The sequence below is a fragment of the Ictalurus punctatus genome, chromosome 2 (assembly GCF_001660625.3).
Source record: "Ictalurus punctatus breed USDA103 chromosome 2, Coco_2.0, whole genome shotgun sequence".
NCBI classification, from domain to species: Eukaryota; Metazoa; Chordata; class Actinopteri; order Siluriformes; family Ictaluridae; genus Ictalurus; species Ictalurus punctatus.
Genome location: NC_030417.2, coordinates 22,320,495 through 22,343,750, shown reverse-complemented (window position 1 = coordinate 22,343,750; position 23,256 = coordinate 22,320,495). Strand labels below are relative to the sequence as shown.

At 40.3% G+C, this 23,256-nt stretch overlaps 1 protein-coding gene across 1 annotated transcript; it reads right to left on the bottom strand.

The window, feature by feature from the left end:
• Window positions 1-1,588: 1,588 nt before the first annotated feature.
• On the bottom strand, window positions 1,589-3,665 carry LOC108274801 (dexamethasone-induced Ras-related protein 1). Its single transcript, XM_017485191.3, has 2 exons — window positions 3,216-3,665; window positions 1,589-2,625 (listed from the first exon to the last, which is right to left on the bottom strand). The coding sequence occupies exons 1-2, from the start codon at window positions 3,484-3,486 to the stop codon at window positions 2,105-2,107; spliced, it is 792 nt and encodes a 263-aa protein (XP_017340680.1). The 5' UTR covers window positions 3,487-3,665; the 3' UTR covers window positions 1,589-2,104.
• Window positions 3,666-23,256: the final 19,591 nt, after the last annotated feature.

The window sequence follows — 23,256 nt, the reverse complement described above, 5'->3', positions numbered from 1 at the left end:
ATTCCTATAAATGCGCTCGTTCTTAAACACATTTTCATATGAATTGAAGCATGCAAATTCCTAAGAATTTGTGCTTAAGAGATAATGATGACTAAATTTCCTGTCCCTTCTTCCACTGGCAACCTAACATGTATTATTAAAGATTGTGGACATAGGCCTTCTCTCTAACATCTCTTGCATATATATATATATATATTTTAATGATATATTTCTGTGCATATTTAGCTATGACTTTTTATTTTATAATTTTTTGGGGGGTTAGTTTACATTAATATGAAAAAAGAAAAATCCAGGTCTGAACTGTTTTGCACTATGCATTATTTAATAACTGCTTCACCTTGAAATAGTTAAGTGTAATAATGATATACGAATTTTAATAAGTGTCATGACTCACTTGCACAATGCTAACAACTCCACATTAGCCTTTACTTTTTGTTAGCAACATTAGCAGCGGGTCTCCAGTTCAATTCTGAGCTCAGGTTGAAGATTTCTTGTTCAATACTTTTTTCCTGTGTCATTCCACTTTATTACACATTCATTTATGGACTTTAATGTTTGCATTTCTTTATATGTGTGATTTCTTGAGTTAATACCAAAGTCTGGTGAAAATTTCATTTGAATAGCCTCATTGGAAATTTACTTACTGAAAAAAATGTTGTTCAATAAAAAAATGTTCAATACTTATTTCCCCCACTGTATTTCTTTGCAACCGTGTAAAAATTTAAATAAATTCCTGATCTATCTTACCAGCACTTGGCAGTACAGTAAGTGCACTCTGGGTTCTTTAGATAGTTATTGCTTCTTAGCTTCTTAAAAGGATTTTAGGCCTACTAATAACCATGTTTAGTCAGAAAACACTGTTATTCGGTTTTGAACAAAAGTACAACCAGATTTAGCCTTTTTTTTTCTTTCTAAAAGTGTGGTCGACCAATGTATAAGTCATATCACTTTACTTCCATAGTGACATTTTCAATAGAATGGTGGACCTTTCGTATTTCTAAAGGAACTAAAAGCATTCTGGAGGACCTACAAATACAAATAATTAGTTGCAAAATGCTCCTCCATTTACTTACTTTTCACTTACAATTTACACTTACTTTTCCAGCCTTTTGTTGTCCCATCATAACATTTTTTTAGACATGTTGCGGCCATCAAATTCAAAATTACCTTATTTTTTTCTTGAAATAGTACATTTATTCCATTTAAAAAATTGACATGTTTTCTATGTTCTATTGTGAATAACATATGGGTTTATGAGATCATAATGTTTTTATTCACATTTATTTATATTTTACACAACTTTTTGGAATTGGGATTGTAATCAAATGTATATCTTACGTAGTGCACTACAGTAACTAGTTGGTAACAGCTACCTTCCTTTTGTTAATGTGTAGTGCAAAACTACAGGTGCAGTACTGCTGTTCAGAAGTAAACCAAATTCAAATATTGACATTTTGTACTTGAATTTTATAATTGTCTTGTGCTAGACAGGTTTATGCTTTAAATCAAGATTCAGTATTTCTTACTTTTAATAATAAGCTAGGAATATATTCTTTCTTAATTTTGTGGTCTCTTTTTCTTTCACTCAGTGGTGCCCTATTGCTAATACCAATGAAGCAATAACTAGGTCTAATTAATCAAAACCAAAAAGGAGATTGAAGGAGAGATTTTTTTTTTTTTTTTTACATTTGATTCATCTTTTATTTTTTGTAGCAAAAGTAAACACTTACATAGAAGAATAAATATACATTCATGTATTTTGTTCACAATGCCACAGACATTCGAGTTCATTGCATTTTTTTCTTTTTTTAAATAAAATATTATAGCAAACTGTAAACAAAGTGCTCATGTGTCACAGCGAGCTTGTTGGTCGGGAAAGTCTTATCGGCAAAATGCTTACAGCAGGTTTGTTGAAGAATCTCCAACTTGTTTGCTTGCACCACCACCATGTGATCAAACCCTAAAATTCGGGTCTCACGAATCGCGGCATGGAACCAAAAGTGGCACGTGCTAGTGTTGCCGTTTTATGAAGGCGAGAAGACAGAACCGACCTGTACTGTCATGCTGCTCTGGAGTGTTCAAATTCAGAGTCCAATTAGTCTGTTCAGCAAATGACACAACGATCCTTGGTGCCTTGATGTAAGGCTTTCTCCTTAATGTACATGAGATCGCTGTGCACACTCGGCCGCCTTGCGAAGGGAGCCACGATGCCATACGCATCACCCCCGTCCTTGAACTTACGGTTGCGCAGGGATTTTCTGTGCAGTACATCACCACATTGCAGTGAGACCTTGCGGTGCCGATCTGGGCTCATCTCGTCGGGCAGTTTGGCCATGGAGAAGAGAGCGTGAAACATGACATCCACATTGGTGTTGCGCTTGGCCGATACCTCGAAATAGGCACAGCGCTCGTCCCCCGCCACCAGTCGAGAGATCTCGTCATCTGAAACCTCGCGAGTGAACTCACGATCACACTTGTTGCCACAGATGACCAGCGGCACATCGGCGCTCTCCTTCGTCTTGGTCTTTAGACATGACTTGGTCTCGAAGATTTGCCTCTTGAGTTGCTGCACCTCCTGGAAAGAGGCTCGATTGTCCAAGCTGAACACCAGGACGAAAACATCACCTGAAATTAGTGAAGAAAAATCTTTAAGTCATCATACACATGTGCATCAATTTTCTTATGCAACAGTTGCATGTAGTCTGTTGTGATCACACAGTTATGGCAGTACAGCGACCCCATCCATCTTCAATATGCGGTATAATGTACTAAATAGTTTACTGATCTTCTCTTCCCTTTCCTCAGAGCTGTACTAATTCAGGTTCCTCTCGACTCTATTATTTAGATACAAGGTTAAAGTAAGAACAAATGTATTACTATTTTGAGAATATGTAGGCTAGAGAACATTTTGTGAATTCTATTTAGTGTAATATACCCTAGATATAATTTTACCTTTATATAATAATAATAATAATAATAATAATAATAATAATAATAACAACAACAACAATAATATCAACATTTAGAAATGTTACTGAATTATTATTATTAACAACAACAACAAGAACAACAACTATTATAATAATAATTATTATTATTATTACTACTACTACTACTACTACACTACTACTACTACACTACTACTACTACTATTATTCAGTAACAAGCAGTTTCTAACTTGGCCCGTTAGTTATCAGCCAAACTTAAGAGCTTACCTGTCAGGATGGAGAGTCTCCTCATGGCAGGAAATGGGTGGTTTCCGGACGTGTCCAGGATGTCCAGCTGATAGACGTCTCCGCGTATGCTGTAAAACTTGCGGTGGAAGTCCTCAATGGTCGGCGTGTACTGATCATCAAAGCGCTCGTTCAGAAAGCGAGAGATGATCGCCGTCTTGCCCACTTTTGTGGATCCGAGCACGACCATGCGGTGGCAGTTCTTAGCTGGGATGTCGAAGTCATGCTCGGATGGAGACATTTTCTTAATCATGACTTCTGCAGGTCAAACGCACGCCTACGTTCAGTTAGTCCAAAGGAAGGTTATAAACAACGCGGACTGAGCTGCCCTTTGCTGAGACTCTGAAGCCAGTGCGGATTTATAGATCAACAAAAATACGACTACGCCTCCTTTTACCTCATCGATGACGCAGTGCTACCAGACATAAAATGTGTGCGTGTGTGTGTGTGTGTATGTGTGTGTGAGCGCGCCCTAAGGAGATAGATAATCGGCTGTGTGCAGCTTTTTAACCTCTGTATAGGCTACACTCTTATAAAGGGAAAATGGAAAAACGCGATGCAAAATGACTTTTTTTTTCATTCAACTGATTACACAAACACAACGTTATGAAACACAACGCACAAAAACCCATCATCGCAGCTTTTTTTTTTTTTTTTTTTTGTAATAAATGTTGAGAGGGAATTAGGCGCTGGAAGGAGAAACTAAGGCTGTTAAAGTAATAGATTAATTAAGTGAATTTAGTTGCATTGTATTTGGACACCAAAAAGGAAGGGTGGCTGCAGCAGACGATCATGTAGGCCTAATTATGATAAATTTATTTATTTATTTTAATTAAATCCGTGTGCGTAAAAAGTCTGGGTAAGATAGGCCAAACATTAACCCTGTTCATTGTGAAACTCCCATATGTAATTATTATGTATAGCTGCGTGGAAGTGGCTAAAACTTTTACATGGTCACGTGACGAGGTAAAACATAACAGAAATCGACCTAGTTTCGAGATAATTGCTGATTCAACTGCAACAGGTTAAGGGTCTGATATTTGAACACTGACGTCACAGCATGGTTCATCAGCTGCCGCACGCGCTTAATGATTCATAGGCTACACAAGCGCTGCTTAGCAAAATTGTGCACGAATGCACTCTGCTGCACGAAGTGAAATACAATGTGTTTAGTTGTATTTTTCCAACGCTACACACACTTAAACAGGAATTTATTTACTTCTCTGTAACGCTTATGACTGAAGACCCTTCTGGAAGCAAACAAACAAAAAACATTAGAAACCGTCACAGAAATTCGAATGGTTTCCACTACAAATAGCCTACCATTATAAACCATCAGCTGACCATTAAAACCATTACCATTACCATTATTGGCCCTTAACGATACCCACGAAGAGATGCAGGGACCATTACAGTTTCCATTAAAACCAATACAATCCCCATTATAACCATTACAAATTCTATTATGGTTACTATTGTTTTTTTTTTTTTTTTTTTTTTTTTTTTTTTTTAGAAGAGGAGTCTTCAACGTATGCATAGACTGCTGAAACTGCTAAACACACACACACACACACACACACACCCTTGTACGTTTTTTCGCCCCTTCAATTTAACTGCAGATTGCTGTTGGTTATGTTCTGGGCAGATCTGTTAGTGATAAATAGCCAATGTGCATAAGAACCCAGCTACTTGGCGCCACACGATCCGTTATGCGCGAATTCGCTCTAGAGCCGCTAAAGGGTTCTCTGCATAGGCTACTAAATGTACTCAGCTAAATGAGTGGATCTGATGTATTCTAGCAAAAACTACTACTGAGCTGCTACTCAGGCTGCGCTGTAAAGGGCTGCTCATGCTAAACCTAGCCCAAAGGTACTATTTTAGATTTGGTTAATGAGGAAGCAGGGAAGTGTATTTGTAACAGAGAATAAAATGTGTGCGGCAGGGTCTTACTTTGAAAAAATCTGATATTCCACTTGCATATTAATCTTTCTAAAACCGAAAATGAATGTGTTACGATGATTTATGTTGATCCAGGAGGCTTGGTTGATTTATTTATTTTTAAATGTACAAATATGTGTTTTTACTCAACACAAACGTGTGACAATATATTTTATTGTTAGAAATAAATCTATTTTGAATAACTGTTGAAAAAAGAAATTAGTTTTACACAAATAATTATAACAAATATAATTTGGTTCTTTGAATATCATAAGGGGTGCAGCATGACTTAGAACGTTTGCATCACACCTCCAGGGTTGGGGTTCAATTCCCACTGCGGTCCTGTGACTGTGGAGTTCTGCGGGGGTTTCCTCCAGGTACTCCGGTTTCTTCCCCCAGTCCATTGTAGGCTGATTGGCATGTCCAGTGTCCATACTGTGTGAATGTGTGTGATTGTGCCATGTGATGGATTGGCACCCCGTCCAGCGTGTACCCTGCCTTGTGCCCGATGCTCCCTGGGATAAGTGGTATAGAAAATGTATGGATGCATATATGGACAGAATATCTTAGGGTGGTTTGTTTTTTGCCGCTACTGAATTTTTCACAAATGATAATAGTAAGTTTCAGTTGTGTTTGGATAGTGATATTTAATGTTTTTATGTACACTGAGTACATCATTCTTTCATTCATCAATTTTCTGTGACTTATCTTGATCAGGTTGGATCCAGAGTTTTTCCAGAAATGCTGGGCAAAAGGTTGGAGAATTCACCCTGGATAGGATGCCAGTCCATCGCAGGACACTGTTCACACACACATTTATACCTAGGGGCAATCTATGAACCTGCATGCTTTTGTACAATACAAGGAAAATGGAGAACAGGAGGAACCCCATGTGAACAGTGAGTGTCCATGGTGTGTGAATGTGTGCGCAGTTGTGCCCTGCGATGGGTTGACACCCCATCCAGGGTGTCCCCAGCCTTGTTCCCAGAGGCTCTCCCGCAACCTGTGTAGGATAAGCAATACAGAAAATGGATGGATGGATGGAATATGATATTTAATTTTAACATTCTAACATCACCACACAAAGCCACAACAACAACAACAAATGTGTCACTGTCCAGAACAATCTATATCACAGTTTACACTTAACAGCTCAGAAAAAAAAAAAAAAAAAAAAAAAAACCTGGCTGAGTGTCCAGTTCTCTGCTGTGAAATTCAAGCTGTCTTAGTCTGGTCTTTCAGGTGCCAATGAAGTGTGTAACACGGGGTGGAATAGATATGTTGGCTCTAGATCAGCACCCATTAGTTGGTAATTAGTTCACTATGTTCTCACATATGCCTTTTAAAGAACACGTGCTGTGTCATATTTCAGATCCATCATGTGCAGCCACTGGGATTAGGAGTATGCTTTCTCACCTGCTTTCAAAATGTACAAATAGCTGCCAAGATCACAGATGGGTTATTCTTGAGCCTCAAAACATGAGGAAATAAAACATTGGATGCTATAATTATCTGCCACAGACTAGATGTAGATCTATTTGTGGATATTGCAGTTTTTTATGACTGCTGCTTATATCTGTCTAGTATATCTCAAACAAGTCAGTGTTTTATGTATTTTACATACAAACTGAGTCTCTAGATTATTAGGTACTACCTCTATAAATGCTTTGTCCATCAGAAAAAAAAGAAGATATTTCTATCAAGATAGTGCACAATAAAAAGCGGACATGTTTTGTGGTGCAAACAATTGAAACAATCTTAGTTTACTGTTTTGTTTTTCAATTTACTGACTGGGTTTTTCCACCCACATCAAAACAAGGCTAGCCCATCTACAAAACACTGGCGATTGATTTAAAAAGAAGATGAAATCGAGTTGCAAAACTGTTACACCATTAAGTTCCACATGACTTTTGAATCCAATTGCAACCTTTTAAGTTTTAAGAATTTTACATTTTAAGAATGTAGCTATTCAGTCCATATAGAGTAAATGTACAAAGTGCCTAGGCCTAGGTCAATGGTGTAATTTAGGAGAAATACAATGACTCCACACAAATAGTGGGCAGTGGGCAGATAATACAATATAGAGTATAGTGCAGGTTGTACATGAGTACATGAGAGCCAGCTAGAATAAACAAACCTATTGTCAAGTGTGCAAATCGTAATAAAATTAGCAAAAACAAAACAAAAACAAAAAAACCCAAAAACATTATTTGCCTTTCATAATACCTTTTCCCCTGGCTGATGTTTTCCTTTCTTTCTGGTTCTTGTATGCAATCCATCAGCAGGTTGAGTCACTCCTGTTGGTGAAAGTGGGTTAATTTGACCTAAAGAAGGGCCCAGGCTGGTCTAGAGCACTAGGTCAGAGGATGTATAATAGAATCAGAGCAGCCATTACAATGTCATTTTGGTCATTTCTCAGTGCATGGACCTTTGTACACAGCTTTAGCAGAGTTGATACAGAAAGGTAGGGTATGACATCTGTTTGCCGTGGTATAGGTGAAAAGGTCAATAAAAGCAGCTTATGAAGTTCTAACATTTTGTGGGTAGCAGCTTTTGGCCATTTGCGGTATTGATTTTAATCCAGCAGAGAAGCAGAAGTGGGGCAACTGGATTGAGGCTGAAGTATTAGAAAAGGACATCGCTAACTCTGCTTTGACCTTTTTTTTTTTTTAAAGCCATTTATGTTAAAATCCCAAATTGTATGTATTATTTTATCTGTGCATAAACACCCATATAAAATATGCTTGTAAAGCATTTTATATCAATAAATTTAAGATGTATTTGGAGAAGAGATTTAAAACCCATTTTAGCCAAATTTATATTGCAGAACTTCCTCAACTTTTCTCTGCACATTCAAATGGACGCTTAATGTCTCTTGACAAAAACCCCTTAACCCTTCTAGGTTGGTATCTTTACTGCAATCAGGGAGAGCTGTTTTGTTTTTTGTTTGTTTTTTGTCTAGTCCCTGCCCTCTTTGCAGAATTGGCAAATGCACTGAAGGGGGTGGGTCGCAAGTGTGTGTGTGTGGAGGCAGGGTATAATAGAGACATCCTCATATAAACCTGAGTAACAGGGTGGGAAAGAGGGAGGGATTTTTAATATTAGCAATCACACAAGTAAAGCTTTATACTAATAATGGACATTGACAGCAGAGATAACAACATGAGTAGTTTTTGTGAGAGAGATCATTTGTAGTAGAACACTTCTGCACCGGAATCTCACTTGAGTGATAGAAAATTATGATGAGGTGGATGAGCAGTCGGCTTGGGGCCTTATAAATCTGAACCTCTGTCTGAGAGAACACAAGCCGGTCCGGGAGATTTATATGGAGATTGAATATGCTTGTAGCCTGTGAATGGTACAAACCATGTGATGTTCTTGGCTTAGGTGTTTATATATTAATAAAATTGGCCCACTAATAGTTTTTAAGTATTTATTACATTGTCTATGAAAGACAGTTTGAAATTGTCAAAGATTAAACATCATTTCAGTAATTGCATACTCGTATAGCATTTGCTCAGGACCGGTTCTTGACATTTGGAGGCCCTAGGCAAAATTTATGTTGGAGCACCCCCCCCCTCCCCCCCGCCCCCCCGTTTTTCCCCCATTACTTTAAAATGTTAACTTCACTTGTTTATTATTATAATTTTATTAGAAATTACTCATAAAGCCACACTGACTAAAATTTTAAGGCAGCTAGAATTCTTTTGGCAGTAATCTGTTCAGTAATTTATTTACAGTAACACACTATTTGGGATAATAAACAGTTTTGCTTACTCTATACAATAAAATGGGGGAAAAAATACAAGACAACATTACATTACAGACCCCCATTACATTTTGACAGTAAACAAAGTCAAAACCAGAATATCAATTCTCAGTTGCTATTGTAGTTAACAAGCCTTTCTAAGTGCTCATATTCTGGTTTTGACTTTGTTTACTCCTTTGATCTTGATTCTCTGCCTTGCCTGTTTTGATCTGTTTGCCTGATCATATGACCCTTGTCTGTTTAATGTTGTGGATTTTTGCATTACCCATTGGACTTGTTGTTCTTGGATTTTTTTAGGGGGGTTCTGTCATGTATATCAGAGAAGGAACTCTGAACTACAGTTCCCAGCAGCCACTGCACCTCACTGCATCACAATCACATGACCACCTGCACCTGAATCACGTTCTTGTTAATGAGCACTCATGTGTATATAGCCAGTTTGCATTGCACTCTTGGTCTTACGTTTGTCTTCCTTTGCCATTGTCTATGTTGTTGTGTTTAAGGTCTTTGGTTTATGTTTAGACTTTGCCTTAGTGTTTTGCTGCCTATTTATAGTTTTTGTTTTGTGTTTTTATTGTGCTATTAATTGAAAGCAAATCTGCACCTGCATCCGTCTCCGCCTTGAAATTGTGACAGAGGGCAAGACCAGGAGTGCAATGCAAACTGTGGCTATATACACGAATGCTCGGTAACAAGAGTGATTCAGGTGCAGGTGGTCATGTGACTGTAATTCAGAGAGGTGTAGTGGCTGCTGGGAACTGTAGTATACGTGACAATATTCCTAAAAGCAGCAGTAATCAAAACTCTAACAACCAAGAAAAAAAACACACAAGGAAGGGTGTTCCTAGAGGACAGATAAATTCACTGACTTCTGCATAATTTGAAATGTCTCAGTACTTGGGTACCATAACATAATTTGTGCCTACAGCAGTTTTAAACCACAATGGTGCTACAGAGGTGGGCAATATTTTTTTTTCATTACCTTTGGATGGATGTATTATAACTTCAGCAAGATTCATGTGATTTGTTCTTACAAAGCAAGTAATTTTATAACTTTAAAAAAGTGTTTTGGAGTGTATTTACCCTTTAACGTGTACTTTAAAGTATGTACTTTGTCAAGTATGTCATGTACTAAACTATACTAAATGGCTTCTTTGGAAACCCACAGCTACACACACTACACAAGAACATCTATTTCACAAAACACATTAAAGATATTTATGGATATTATGGATTATTATGGATATTATGTGTATCCATCCATCCATCCATCCATCCATCCATCTTCAACCGCTTACTCCTTTTCAGGGTCACAGGGAACCTGGAACCTATCCCAGGGAGCATCGGGCACAAGGCGGGGTACACCCTGGACAGGGTGCCAGTCCATCGCAGGGTACACAATCACACACACATTCACACACCCATTCATACACTACGGACACTTTAGACACGCCAATCAGCCTACCATGCATGTCTTTGGACTGGGGGAGGAAACCGGAGTACCCGGAGGAAACCCCCGCAGCACGGGGAGAACATGCAAACTCCGCACACACAGAGCCACGGGAATTGAACTCTGACCCTGGCGGTGTGAGGCGAACGTGCTAACCACTAAGGATATTATGTGTATATTCTTACTAATTGCATGTGGAAGTGCAGTGCCTGTTGGTCAGATTTTGTTACCATGGCAGAGCCATGAGGCAGTGAAAGCTTAGCAACTTTGAACAAGTACTGTCTTGTGCCTTTATTATGTAATAAAAGCATCCAAGCAATATACAGTATGTCTAATTTCCGCTACTTTCAAAGTACAGAGCTGGCTTTATCTGAAACCTGAAAGGTCTTAGATAGTTATTTGCAGTTGGTGTGCTTATACTGCAGATATGGGGCTTAATCACAAGGAGACTTGGAATGTGCATGTCACCTCATTAATTCACACCTAAAGTAATTCAGCTTTTCTCTAATTTGTGTCTAGAATTGAACATTTTAAGGTGCTCTTAAATATACTTCATTGGCTTAAAAGTGAGGTAAAATAACTCCCATTTCTGATTATGTGCCTTTTCTCTAATGTCATTTCATGTTCCAATCTCTCTGTGAATTTGACCTTTTATGGAGTTTTGTGGACATCAGTACATGCAAAAAAGCAGTGTCAGGAACACTTTATGGCTGAAACGTTTATAAATCTGGTGGGAAACTTTGTTTGTTTTGGCTTATGCAAACACTTGCACACTTTACTAAATGATAAATGAGGCCCAGTGTCCCCATGGACACAACATCACAACATTCTGTGGTCAAGTAGATATTGATGACTATATATATATATATATATATATATATATATATATATATATATATATATATATATATATATATATATATATAATCAGACAAAACAGACAAATAGGTAAGGAATAGTACTGCCATTAGAATTATACAATTATGTTTGTTTAATTAGGCCTAGAAATAAAGTTAATAAATGAATAAGAATATATTCTCGTGGAAGAAAACATTTTAATTAACATTGAAAATTGATCTGCTTAGACTACCATTTAATGTTAACATCATTCTACAGAGGACTTCCTGTTGGAGGTAATTCTTTTAGTGCAACTTCCTCATCCTTTTTCATTCATCCATGTTGACCTATTTTTCCTCTCTGTTCAGCTGGCATTAAAAGTATGAAAGAACATTGAAAATGGGTATGCACCTGGCTACTTTTTTTCCCTGATTTCGCACAGCAGGCAAAGAAGACGCAAATAAGGTTCAAGAAAGCAGGATGGTGATTTACAAAGTTACATAACCCAGTTGCTCACAACAAAAACAAAACAAAGCGCACAAATGAAAAGAATGACCCAGATGAAACTGGGTCTTACATACAGTATGCAGTAAAAAGGATGACATTTCTGACCTACTTTTTTCAAGGTGATGACATCAGTTTGTTTTCCTCTTGACCTGGGCTTTGAACGTTGCATTAGGTCTTTGTAAATGGCACACCTGTAGCTATTGACTGACTGGATTGCAAATGTTTGACTTGATGCATGGTGCTCCTTTAGTTTAGCCAAGACATCTCAGAATTATGTCCATCTAGAACTTGAAAAAAAAAGTTGCTGAGCTCCCAATTCCCTTCCCAAACAGTCCAGACATTAAAAGCACTAATCAACTTCAATGAAAGCTAGATTGTGGAAAGAAAGCACATTTTAAGTATTCAATTCAATTAAAAATCAATTCAGTTTTATTTGTATAGCACTTTTCACAATGGACATTGTCACAAAGCAGCTTTACAGAAATATATTATTTCAGATCTACAGTGGTGGAATAAGTATTGGACGCGTCAACATTTTTTTCAGTAAATATATTTCCAATGAGGCTATTCACATGACATTTTCACCAGACATCAGTATTAACTCAAGAAATCTGGAAATATAAAGAATTCACAAAATTAAAGTCCATAAATAAAGTTATGTGTAATAAAGTGGAATGACACAGGAAAAAAGTATTGAACACACTAAGAAAAGGCAGTTCTCCAAGGGAAGGAACCAGCTAAAATCCGTAAGTAATTATACCCTCTATCTGTGCAAATTAATATCATCTGGGTTAGTAAATTGATGGTCTATAAAAAGGCTTTTCATTACCAAGGTGTCACACAAGAAATATCTCATCATGGGTAAAAGCAAAGACCCTTCCCAAGACCTTCGGAACCTTATTGTTGCAAAACATATCGATGGAATCGGATACAAATGTATTTCAAAACTTCTGAATCCTCAGGTAAGCACCATTGGGGCCGTTATCCGCAAGTGGAGGCAACATCACTCTGTTATCAACTGGCCACGCACAGGAGCTCCTTGCAAGATTTCTGACCAGGGGGTCAGAAGAATAGTCAGAAGAGTAGCCCAAGAGCCAAGGACCACTCTGAAAGAGCTCCAGAAACACTTGGAGGCAGCAGGTGCCATCATCACAGAGAAAACAATAGGCAATGCACTCCACTGCTCACGCTCACCCCACAAGACTCCATTACTAAAGAAAAGGCATGTCGAAGCAACTCATTTGGACAAGCCTATGAAATACTGGGAGAGTGTAGTCTTGTCAGACCAGAGCAAAATTGAACTTACTACACACCATGTTTGGAGAAGAAATGGTACTGCACATCACCCTTAAAACACTAAACCAACAGTGAAGTTTGGAGGTGGAAGCATCATGGTGTGGGGCTGTTTTTCATCACATGGTACTTGCAGAGTTCATATAATTGAAGGAACGATGAATGGAGCACTTTACTGGGAGATTCTTGAGAAGAATCTGCTGCTATCCACCAGAATGATGAAGATGAGACATGGGTGGAACTTCCAGCAGGACAACGATCCAAAATATACAGCAAAGGAAACTCTCAATTGGTTTCAGAGAAAAAAAAAATCAAGGCGTTAGAATGTCCCAGTCAATCACCTGACTTGTATCCAATTGAACAATATTTAAAAACAACATGTTTAGAAGAATGGGCCAAAAATAACACCTGAATACTGTGGCTGATTAATTTCTTCATATAGGAAGTGTCTTGAAGCTGACATTACAAAAGTAGTAAATATATTTCAGTTAGCGTGTTCAATACTTTTTTTTCCTGTGTCATTCCACTTTATTACACATAACTTTATTTATGGACTTTAATTTTGTGAACTCTTTATATTTCTGGATTTCTTGAGTTAATACTGATGTCTGGTGAAAATTTCATGTGAATAGCCTCATTGGAAATATATTTACTGAAAAAAAATTGACACGTGCAATACTTATTTCCCCCACTGTAAATTTTAAATGACTAAATTTGTCCCTAATGAGCAAGTCAGAGGTGACAGTGGCAAGGAAAAACTCTGTAAGATGATATAAGGAAGAAACCTTGAGAGGAACCAGACTCAAAAGACACCTCATCTGGTTGACACAGGATAGTGCAATTATAAATAAGTGAATCCCTTCTATAACTGTGTGCTATACGACAAAACAAAAAGGCAACTGTGTAATCAGGAAATTCACCACAGTCTCAACATGAAGTCTATTCCCCTGAAGTCGTGAACTGATGGAGACCAATGCGCAATGTCTGGACCTTCAACCAAAGTCTCAAGACACCACATCAAAATTGCCCGCATCAATTGCAGTCCAATGCCATCTGTGCCATCACAATGCCAAAGTGTGTCCATATGGGGCCTTCCTCATCAACAATTACTGGCCTCCAAGTGATGGGAACTCCAGAAGCAGGGCACCAGGATGGTCCAGGCTGGCCTAGAGAGCAGAACGGGTCAGGCCCACTGCTATCCCTTGAGCAACACGTAGAGCTTGCTATTGTTATGATTGTCACAGATGTTGCCGTAATCTGGAATCTTTGTAGAGGATGATTCTGAGCTGGAGCTGGCACATTCACTGATAGAATATTGCTTAAATATCAAGGAGCTTGGCCGTTTCGGGCTTTATAAGCGAGTAGCAGTATTTTATAACTGATACTGAACTTAACAAGTAACCAGTGTAGAGATGATAAAATTGGGGTTCATTTTTTCATGATCTGGTTTTGGACTAACTGTATCTTATTTATTGATTAGGCAGGACAACCACCTAGCAGTGCATTATAATAATCCAGTCTTGCGGTCATGAATGCATGAACTAGTTTTTCTGCATAAGAAACAGATAACATTTTATTTAACTTGGCAATATTTCTACAATGGAAGAAGGCTGTTCCCTTTCAAAGGGAACTCAATGTTGCATGAGCTTCATGCTGTGGGAAGCACCCTCACGCATGACCAGCATCTAAAGCTTGTGTAACATCATGCCTGTTTATAGGCCTGCCATGATCAGGTGACGAGGCAATTAAGCGCGTCGCGTGACATAAAAACAGCACCTGTGTATCATGCTGTCAGCCTAATTATCTTCACCAAGACTGTATGTTGGTCGTTTGTGTAATGCTTACAAAAAGACTCTTAATTTCCTCTCTATTTTTTCAAAAAAAGAAAGAAAAATCTCTTACTTCTCTGTCCCTTTTAAAAAAAGAGTGAGAAAAGTCTGAGCGAGAGAGAATTCAGGAAGGTCTTGTCATGCCTTGCTCCTGTTTCATCTTGGGGGGGGGGGGGGGGGGGTCACACTTTCTGTGTGAAGTGTCTAGGGATGGAGAATGCCAGCACAGCCCTTGTGGGGTCTGACTGTGTGTATTGTGAACGGCTTACAGTCAGGTATCAGGTCCTGGGGATCTCCTACTCTCTCTTCTGGGTCTGGCTCTCAGGATTTTGGAGCTCGCGTCTCGACTCCTCCTTCCGCTATGGAAAGCCAAAACACCCTCTCTGACTCCGAGGAGCCAGTACAGGGTGCCATTGCACCAAAAACAGAGAGCAGTACTTAAACATATACAGAGTTCCTTGAAGTGATTACTAGGTTAGTTGAAAAATCCAATGTAGACTGGCCCGGGGAAGAGGAAGTGGCTCGTATCAGGCTGGATGAGTGCCTTCTCCCCAGTGAGAATAAATCTCCCTCACACCACAGAAAACTCCCCTTTTCTCAGAAGTGCATGTTGAAATATCAGGCTTCTGGGGAAAACCATACACTAGACATATTTATAACCCCACAATGTCGGATTATTCGGCCATTGTGGGGAGTGAACAGCACGACTATTTATCCATGCCGAAAGTGGAGGAAATGCTTGTGAGTCAACTCTTTCCATCAACGGCAGGTAATTTAGGGGGGCCGGCATTGCCTTCCAAGCCATGTAAGGCCACCTTGGCATTGGTGTAGGTTTACAGCCGTTATTTCCTGGGCCGCAAAAACATGGGTGTATGTGGCCAATTTTAGATCTGCATCATCTGAACCATACTCTTGAGACATACAGGTTTAAGATGCTGACGGTCAAACTTATCTTTCCACAGATTCAGTTCGAGGACTAGTTTGTGAAGATACGTATAAAAGATGCATATTTCCACATAGAAATATTTTGCACAGTCACAGGACGTTCCTGAGGTTCGCTTTTGGAGGCAACATGTACCAATATCGGGTTCTTCCTTTCAGGCTAGCATTATCCCCTCGCACCTTCACAAAGTGCATAGATGCCGCATGGTTCCCTTGCAACTCCAGGGCATCCGTGTGCTAAACTACCTGGATAACTGGGTAATTCTAGCATGATCCTGGGAACTGGCACTTCAACTTCAAGATGTTGTTCTCGCCCACATAAGGAGCTTAGAGCCCAGGTTTAATGTCAAGAAAAGTATGCTTTTTCCAGTGCAGGGGACAAATTTTCTGGGGGTTATGTGGTATTCTACTATGATGAGGGTGTTTCTATCCCCAGCACGTGTAGGGTTAATCCTATCAACATTGAGCAAGATACAGCTGGGCATCCCCTCCTGTGTCTAGGAGAGACTGTTGGGGCTTATGGCAGCAGCAGCCAACATCATACCATTGGGCCTATTGCACATGAGACCATTTCAGTGGTGGCTGAAAAGTCCTCGGACGAAACCTCTGAGAGTAATCAGTGTCATGCAGCGATGCCTAGGTGTTCTGACAATTTGGAGATGTCCCCAGTTTCTATCATCAGGTCACACTCTAGGGGCGTCTCCATATTGCAAGACAGTAGTGACAGATGCCTCCTTCACAGGCTGAGGTGCGGTCTTAGATGGCTGTCCAGCTCGTGGGATTTGGAGCAGCTCTTATCTGGAGTGGCATATAAATCCTTAGAAATGTGGGCCATATTTGGGTCACCATGTGTTAGTTGTGATCTGATCTCATCACAGTGGTGATCTCATACATCAACCACCAGGGAGGGTTACGTTCACGCTTAATGTTCAGGCAGACGCAACTAATTCTTCACTGGGCAGAGCAGAGGAAAAGTTCTTGTCAGTGAGTTCAGTGTACATTCCGGCAGGGGCTGAGGCCCGGGGGTTGGAGGCTCCATCCTCAAGTGGTGGAGTCCATATGGCGGAGGTTCAGCCAAGCAGAAGTGGATGTGTTCGCCTCCGAGGAGAAACACACTGCCCTCACTCCTCTCGCACCACTGGGGCTGGACGCTATGGTGCACACGTGGCTGAGGTCACATCTGTACTCTTTCCCCCCACCCCTATCACTCTGGTTCCACAAGATTTATTGAGAGTTTTTCAAGACCGTCTATGTCTGCTGCTAGTAGAACCTTATTGGCCAGCTCAAATATGGTTCTCAGAGATAATATCCATGCTAGATGGCACTCCTTGGGAGATTCCCGTCTGCAGGGATCTACTGTCTCAAGCCAGAGGACTGATTTATCACCCTCGGCCAGAACTATGGAAACTGTGGGTCTGGCCCCTGAGGGGCACCAGCCATTCACGACGAAATTGTATGCGCTCAAGTGGCAACTTTTTGTCTCGTGATGTGAGGAACGTCGGCTAGACCCAGTGAGCTGCGCAATAGCTACAGTCCTGGAGTTCTTACAAGGACGTTTCTCAGCAGGGTTGGCTCCTTCTACAATCAGCATCTATAAGGCCACCATTTTGGCCAGCCATGCCCCTATTGATGGAGCCTCTGTGGGGCAACATCCTCTAACTTTGAGATTTATGCATAGTGTCAGGCAGCTGAGGCCCATTTGCAGCCCTGCATACCTTCCTAGGACCTTTCTGTGGTCCTGTCAGGTGCCCCATTTGAGCCCTTAGGGTCAGCCTCTGAGAAGCTTCTGACTCTAAACGTAGCTCTTCATCTCTCAAGTTAGTAGGAGATCTTCAAGCTCTCTGTTGCCCCTTCCTGCATTGACTTTAAGCTTGGATTAGCCAAGGTCTTCCTGTATCCTAGGTCGGAGTATATTCCTAAAGTGCCTACATCTGCTGCCCAGCCAGTAGTGTTGCAGGCTTTCAGCCCTCCTCTGTTCCTCAAACTGGAACATGGGAAATCGCACCGACTGTATCCAGTAAGGGCTCCCTGTACTTACGTCCACTGCTCTGGCCAGTGGAGTAAGTCAGGGCAGCTGCTGGTCAACTTTGGTGGCGACAACAGAGGTGATGCTGTGTTGAAACAGCGCATCTCTAATTGGATAGTGGAAGCTATCTCTATCACTTATTAGGCACGCGGTCTTGCTACGCCTCTGGGCATAAGGGCTCATTCCACTATACTATTCCACTCATGGGGTTGCCTCCTCGAAGGCTTTGTCCAAAGGACTATCCTTACACGATATGTGTGCCGTGGGGTGGTCTACGCCGCACACATTCATTCGATTTTTCAACCTGGATATACATTAGAGCCCAGGCTCGAGTGTCTTGCAGTGACCCTCAGGCTCAGACCTTTTTGAACAAGCTGTACCCTCAGTATGACGAAGTGGGTATTCTCGTTCCCACAGTGTTAAGTTAACGCAACGTGAAGTTCCCTTTGAAAGGGAACATCTGGGTTATGCATGTAACCCTGTTCCCTGAGAAGGGAACAAGACATTGCGTAGCTTTGTCATAGTGGGGCATGTCTGTGAATTGCATCTTCACTTCAGATAAAAGAGGCTGACTGTACGGTTCACAGGTGTCGTTTATATATCATGCGACGCGCTTAACTGCTACGTCACCTGATCACGGCAGGCCTATAAATAGGCATGATATTACACAAGCTTTAGATACCGGTCACATGCAAGGGTGCTCCCACAGTGTTAAGCTAACGCAACATCTCGTTCCCTTATCAGAGAACAGGCTTACATGCATAGCCCAGATGTTAATAATATTGAGAAGAGGCTAGATTTGGTGAAATGTCTTTTTCCTGAGGACAATAAAAAGGTGCGCAAATAACACAGTTTATGCGGAAGATGTTCAGCAACACACTGCCAGACTACACCAGGTCCTTAGAAAATTGAGGCATGAGGGCCTAACACTTAATGAAAAATATAAGTTTATTAAGATAATATTATGTTTGTTTCGCACCGCATCATGTTAGAGGGGGTTGCTCTAGATCCAGGCAAAGTCAGATTGATTTTGGAAATACCTTAGCCAACCAATGCAGCAGACATTAGGAGAGTAATTGGAATGGCTAATTATTTAGACAAGTTTCTTCCCTACCTTGAAATATTCATCCATCCGCTCAAAGATCTACTGAGTGAGAAAAATGAGTGGTGTCAGTTAGCACTACAACAAGAAGGATTTCAGAAATTGAAAACTGAACTTAGGACACAGAAAGACTTAGCCACATATTAATCGACAACTAAATCCTGATGTCTCCGTCTGGCTAGTTCTGGTGAAACTTTTTTTTTCCTGAGTAAAAGAAAAAGGCATATTTCAGAAAGAATAATAACTTTAAGGCATGCTTTGTTAGCCTGAAGATGCCATCTATTGGTAAGAAAGTATTAGACAAAATGCATCCAGCTGTTAACTAAATAACTGATGACTAGATCCTTCCATCTACTGTAAGAAACAAATGCAACTATATATATTTCCCCCATCCATCCTTAACTTAATTAACAAATCATCAATACAGTCTTTTAGTACAATCTTTTTATTAATTTTAATTAATTAAAAGTTATACTTACATTTGTTAAATTTGCTATCACCGTCACTGTTGGAGTACGGGAAATAGTGCGTTGGTGAGTGTACATCAGATGTACACTTGAAATCAGAGTGCATTGTAGGTACAAATGAGTGAATGAATGTAGGGAATTAAGTTTTTCACTCAGAATTCGGACACCACTACAAAATGGCCGACACCCTATATAGTTCACTATATAGGAGATAGGGAGCAATTTCAGACACAGCATCTGACAGTCTCGACGGGTTGATGGCGCTTGCTCTCTTTTGAATTCCGAGTAAACAGGGAAATGATCCATCCCGAAATGATCAACAAAACAATGCCCAATTTATTTTTAGAATACATTACAATCACGCCAAAATAGATGATGACAACTCACATACTTACATCACGAGCTGCACTTTCTTTGCGTGCCTGTTTAGCCTTTTGCTCAGCAGCCCCTGAAGGATGTATTCATTTCTGCACCATCATAAGTCACTGACTTAAAGTCAGTCAGCTGCAGAAAGGTTGGATTTTTGCAATTTGCTCATCGTACCCTATCTCTTCATACATTCACAGGGTGGAAACCACTTTACAATGGTGCCATTAATTTGTGTCACTACAGGTAAGTGAGCAGTCACCTATATCCAATGGACAAAGAGCCTAATCTTTTGCTGCCCGTCTTGATTGGTGGACTAGCATATAATGATGTGGCGGTTATGGAGGCCCTAGGCAATTGCATACTCTGCCTATAGGTAATGCCGGCCGGAAAGTAAATAAAGACAGTCTTTTCAGAAAGTCAAGCAGATTAATTTAAAATACTATCATGACATTACATACTCAGTAACTAAGTCACTTTATGCCATTATGTTCAAAGCATTTCTAAATGACTGAATGCAACATACACAGATCCAAACTCTGTAATTTGATGACAGTATTAATGTAAATAATGTGGTTAGCTTTTTCACAATTAAATAAAAAAGGATTTTTTTTCTCCTGCCTGGATTTCAAATATCAATTTGATATTGATATTGATATTGATTGTCTATCTATGCTTTTGTCCACACGTCTGTGTTTTGTTTTTGCCACAGTATTTTGCCTCGTGTTATTATGTCTTTGTATTTTGTTTGTTTGTTTGTGTTTGTTTATTAAATGTTTGAAGATCTGCGCTTGCTTCCGTATCCAACTTTGTAACGTGACAGAACGTAAGACCTACAACAGAACCAGAAGATCATCATGAAATACCTGGGCTTCACTCTGCCACCTATGTTCGCGGAGAACTATGCTACGCTAAGCCAACAGGAGGAGGAGTACCAAGCTGCGATATGTAAGCAGCAGGAGGACATGGAGGAGTCCGGGTACAAGTGGGAGACTGTTTCCTCCTCGTGCTATGCGGAGAGCATCGTTCTTCCCTTTGGCCTCGCGGAGAACCTTGCTCCCCTATCTGGCCTCGTGGAAATCTTGGAGCTTCCGTCGGGCCTCGCAGAGAACATCGCTCCCCTCTCCTATCCTGCTGAGGAAGTTGACCCGCTATCCTGCCCCACAGAGGACGTCGCTCTGAGCTCCAGTCCCGCTGAGGACGCCGCTCTGCTTACCTGTTCCGCCGAGGACGCAGCTCTGCTTACCTATTCCGCTGAGGACACTGCTCTGCTTACCTGTTCCGCCGAGGACACTGCTCTGCTTACCTGTTCCGCCGAGGACACCGCTCTGCTTACCTGTTCCGCCGAGGACGCCACTCTGCTTACCTGCTCCGCCGAGGACGCCGCTCTGCTTACCTGTTCCGCAGAGGACGTCTCTCTGCTTACCTGTTCCGCTGAGGATGTGGCATTGCTTTCTTGCTCCGCTGAAGACGCCATTCAGTCTCCTGGTTCAGCTGGGGACGTTTTTCCCAGGGGGCCAGGACCGCCAGAGGGAGGGAGTGCATTTTGGGTGCTCCGGGAGAAACACCCTTGAGGGGGGGTTCTGTCATATATCAAGGAGGGAATTCTGGCCTTCATTTGCCAGCAGCCACTGCACCATACTACACCACTGTCAAATGAACACCTGCACCTGTATCACGTTTTTTGTTGAACAAGCACACTATATATATATATATATATAAAATATGTCACTGTACTGCTTCCTCGTCTTACGTATCGTCTAACTGTCATCTATCTATGCTTTTGTCCACACTTCAGTGTTTAGTTTTTGCCACAGTATTTTGCCTCATGGTATTGTGTCTTTGTATTTTGTTTGTTTGTTTATTAATTGTTTGAAGACCTGTGCTTGCTTCCATATCCAACATTGTAGCGTGACATTATGATATTAATATTGTAGCCGGAATAAGACAAATTAATTGATTTGCCTCAACATTAATCCAACTCCTCTCTTGTAGTGATGTGCAATATATTTCCCAAACTGATGCCACAATGTTAGAGGCACACAATTTCCTAGAATGCTTTTGTATGCTGTAGAAGTTCCCTTCACTGAAATTAAGGGGCCCAAACTTATTCCAGTATGACAGTGCCCCTGACCTCAACCCCACACCTTTGAGATGGATTGGCCCAACCTCAGTAATGCACTTGTGGTTGAATGGGCACAAATATCTACAACTATGTTCCAAATTCTAATGGAACACCTTCCCAGAAGAGTGGAGGCTGTTACTGTCAAGTCAACGCCAGAATCAGCACCCAACTACAAGAACTATAATAGTCAGTCCATCTCAAGTGGTCTAATAATTGTAAAATTGGTTGCTTATCTGTTCCTAGTTTGCCTAATTTTTTTTTAGTAATTACCTCTATGTATTGGCATTGCAAAGCCACATTTTTTAAATTATTATTATTATTTTACTTTGTTTAACCCATCTTTGTGTCATAGCACACAACAAAGTTTGGTTATAAAGCAATATCTTGGCTCAGATGGTCCTTACTCCTTGGAACAAAAACAGATCTCTAGAGCACATTAGAAGGTACATGTACATATATAAACATTTTGCACATTCTTGTTCCTTAGACTTAAGTCCAGATGTAATGCTCAAGATTGCTCACAGTTCCACGGTCAATTTACAATGGGAAGGGTTCAAGTCTCAGCCTTAATTTTTTAGGGAGTACCTAGAACATTTCAAGTTTGAGACTTCTCTTATTTTTTGTGGCAGCAAGAGAGTGCAATTTTCTTAAATTCCCCTCAATTTTGGGTAAAATATCTCTGGTGTGGGATCAGACACAAACCTGAAATTTTCACAAAAATAAGTTTGAGATTCCACGGGTTACAGAGCTAGGGCTAGTAGAAATCTGAGGAAAACCTACTTTATTCTTGCATTTTGAGAAATGAACAGATGTAATATAAGTAACTAGGTGAATGGGATGCATAAGAAGGATTTTATAAATTCTGCCAAGGTGGGGTATTTATCTTTGTTAGCTCTCCACCAATGCAAAGGGTTTTCTTCCTTGGCAAGGGGCCTCTCAAAAAAGTAAGCCTGGACTTAATTTCTAACTTGGCTGTTGATGTCCTCATCAGGTTTCGCTTTATTCTCTTCCTCACTGCTGCCTCCAGACTCAAGGAGTGAGCTAAGCAAAGAGACAGATGTTGAAGGTTCAACAGTTGTAGTTACGGTTGAGGTGGTTGTTTGCTGCTTAAGTGTGGTGGAAAGCTCTTCAAGCAGACTCCACTGGTCAAGATAATGTTTGCCCCTTTGCATGATGGATGGGTCAGATAGGGTAGCAGTTACATGCCATCTGTGCTCAATCAGATGGCTAATCATGTAGTACATACTGTTCCATTTTGTATGCTTGCGCTCAGATGATCCTATTTGTTTCTGTTTCTCTTTCAGCTGGCTAGCTCCATTTCTTTAAAAATGTTAAATATAAACAAGATTTTTCACAACCTCCTTTGCTCATA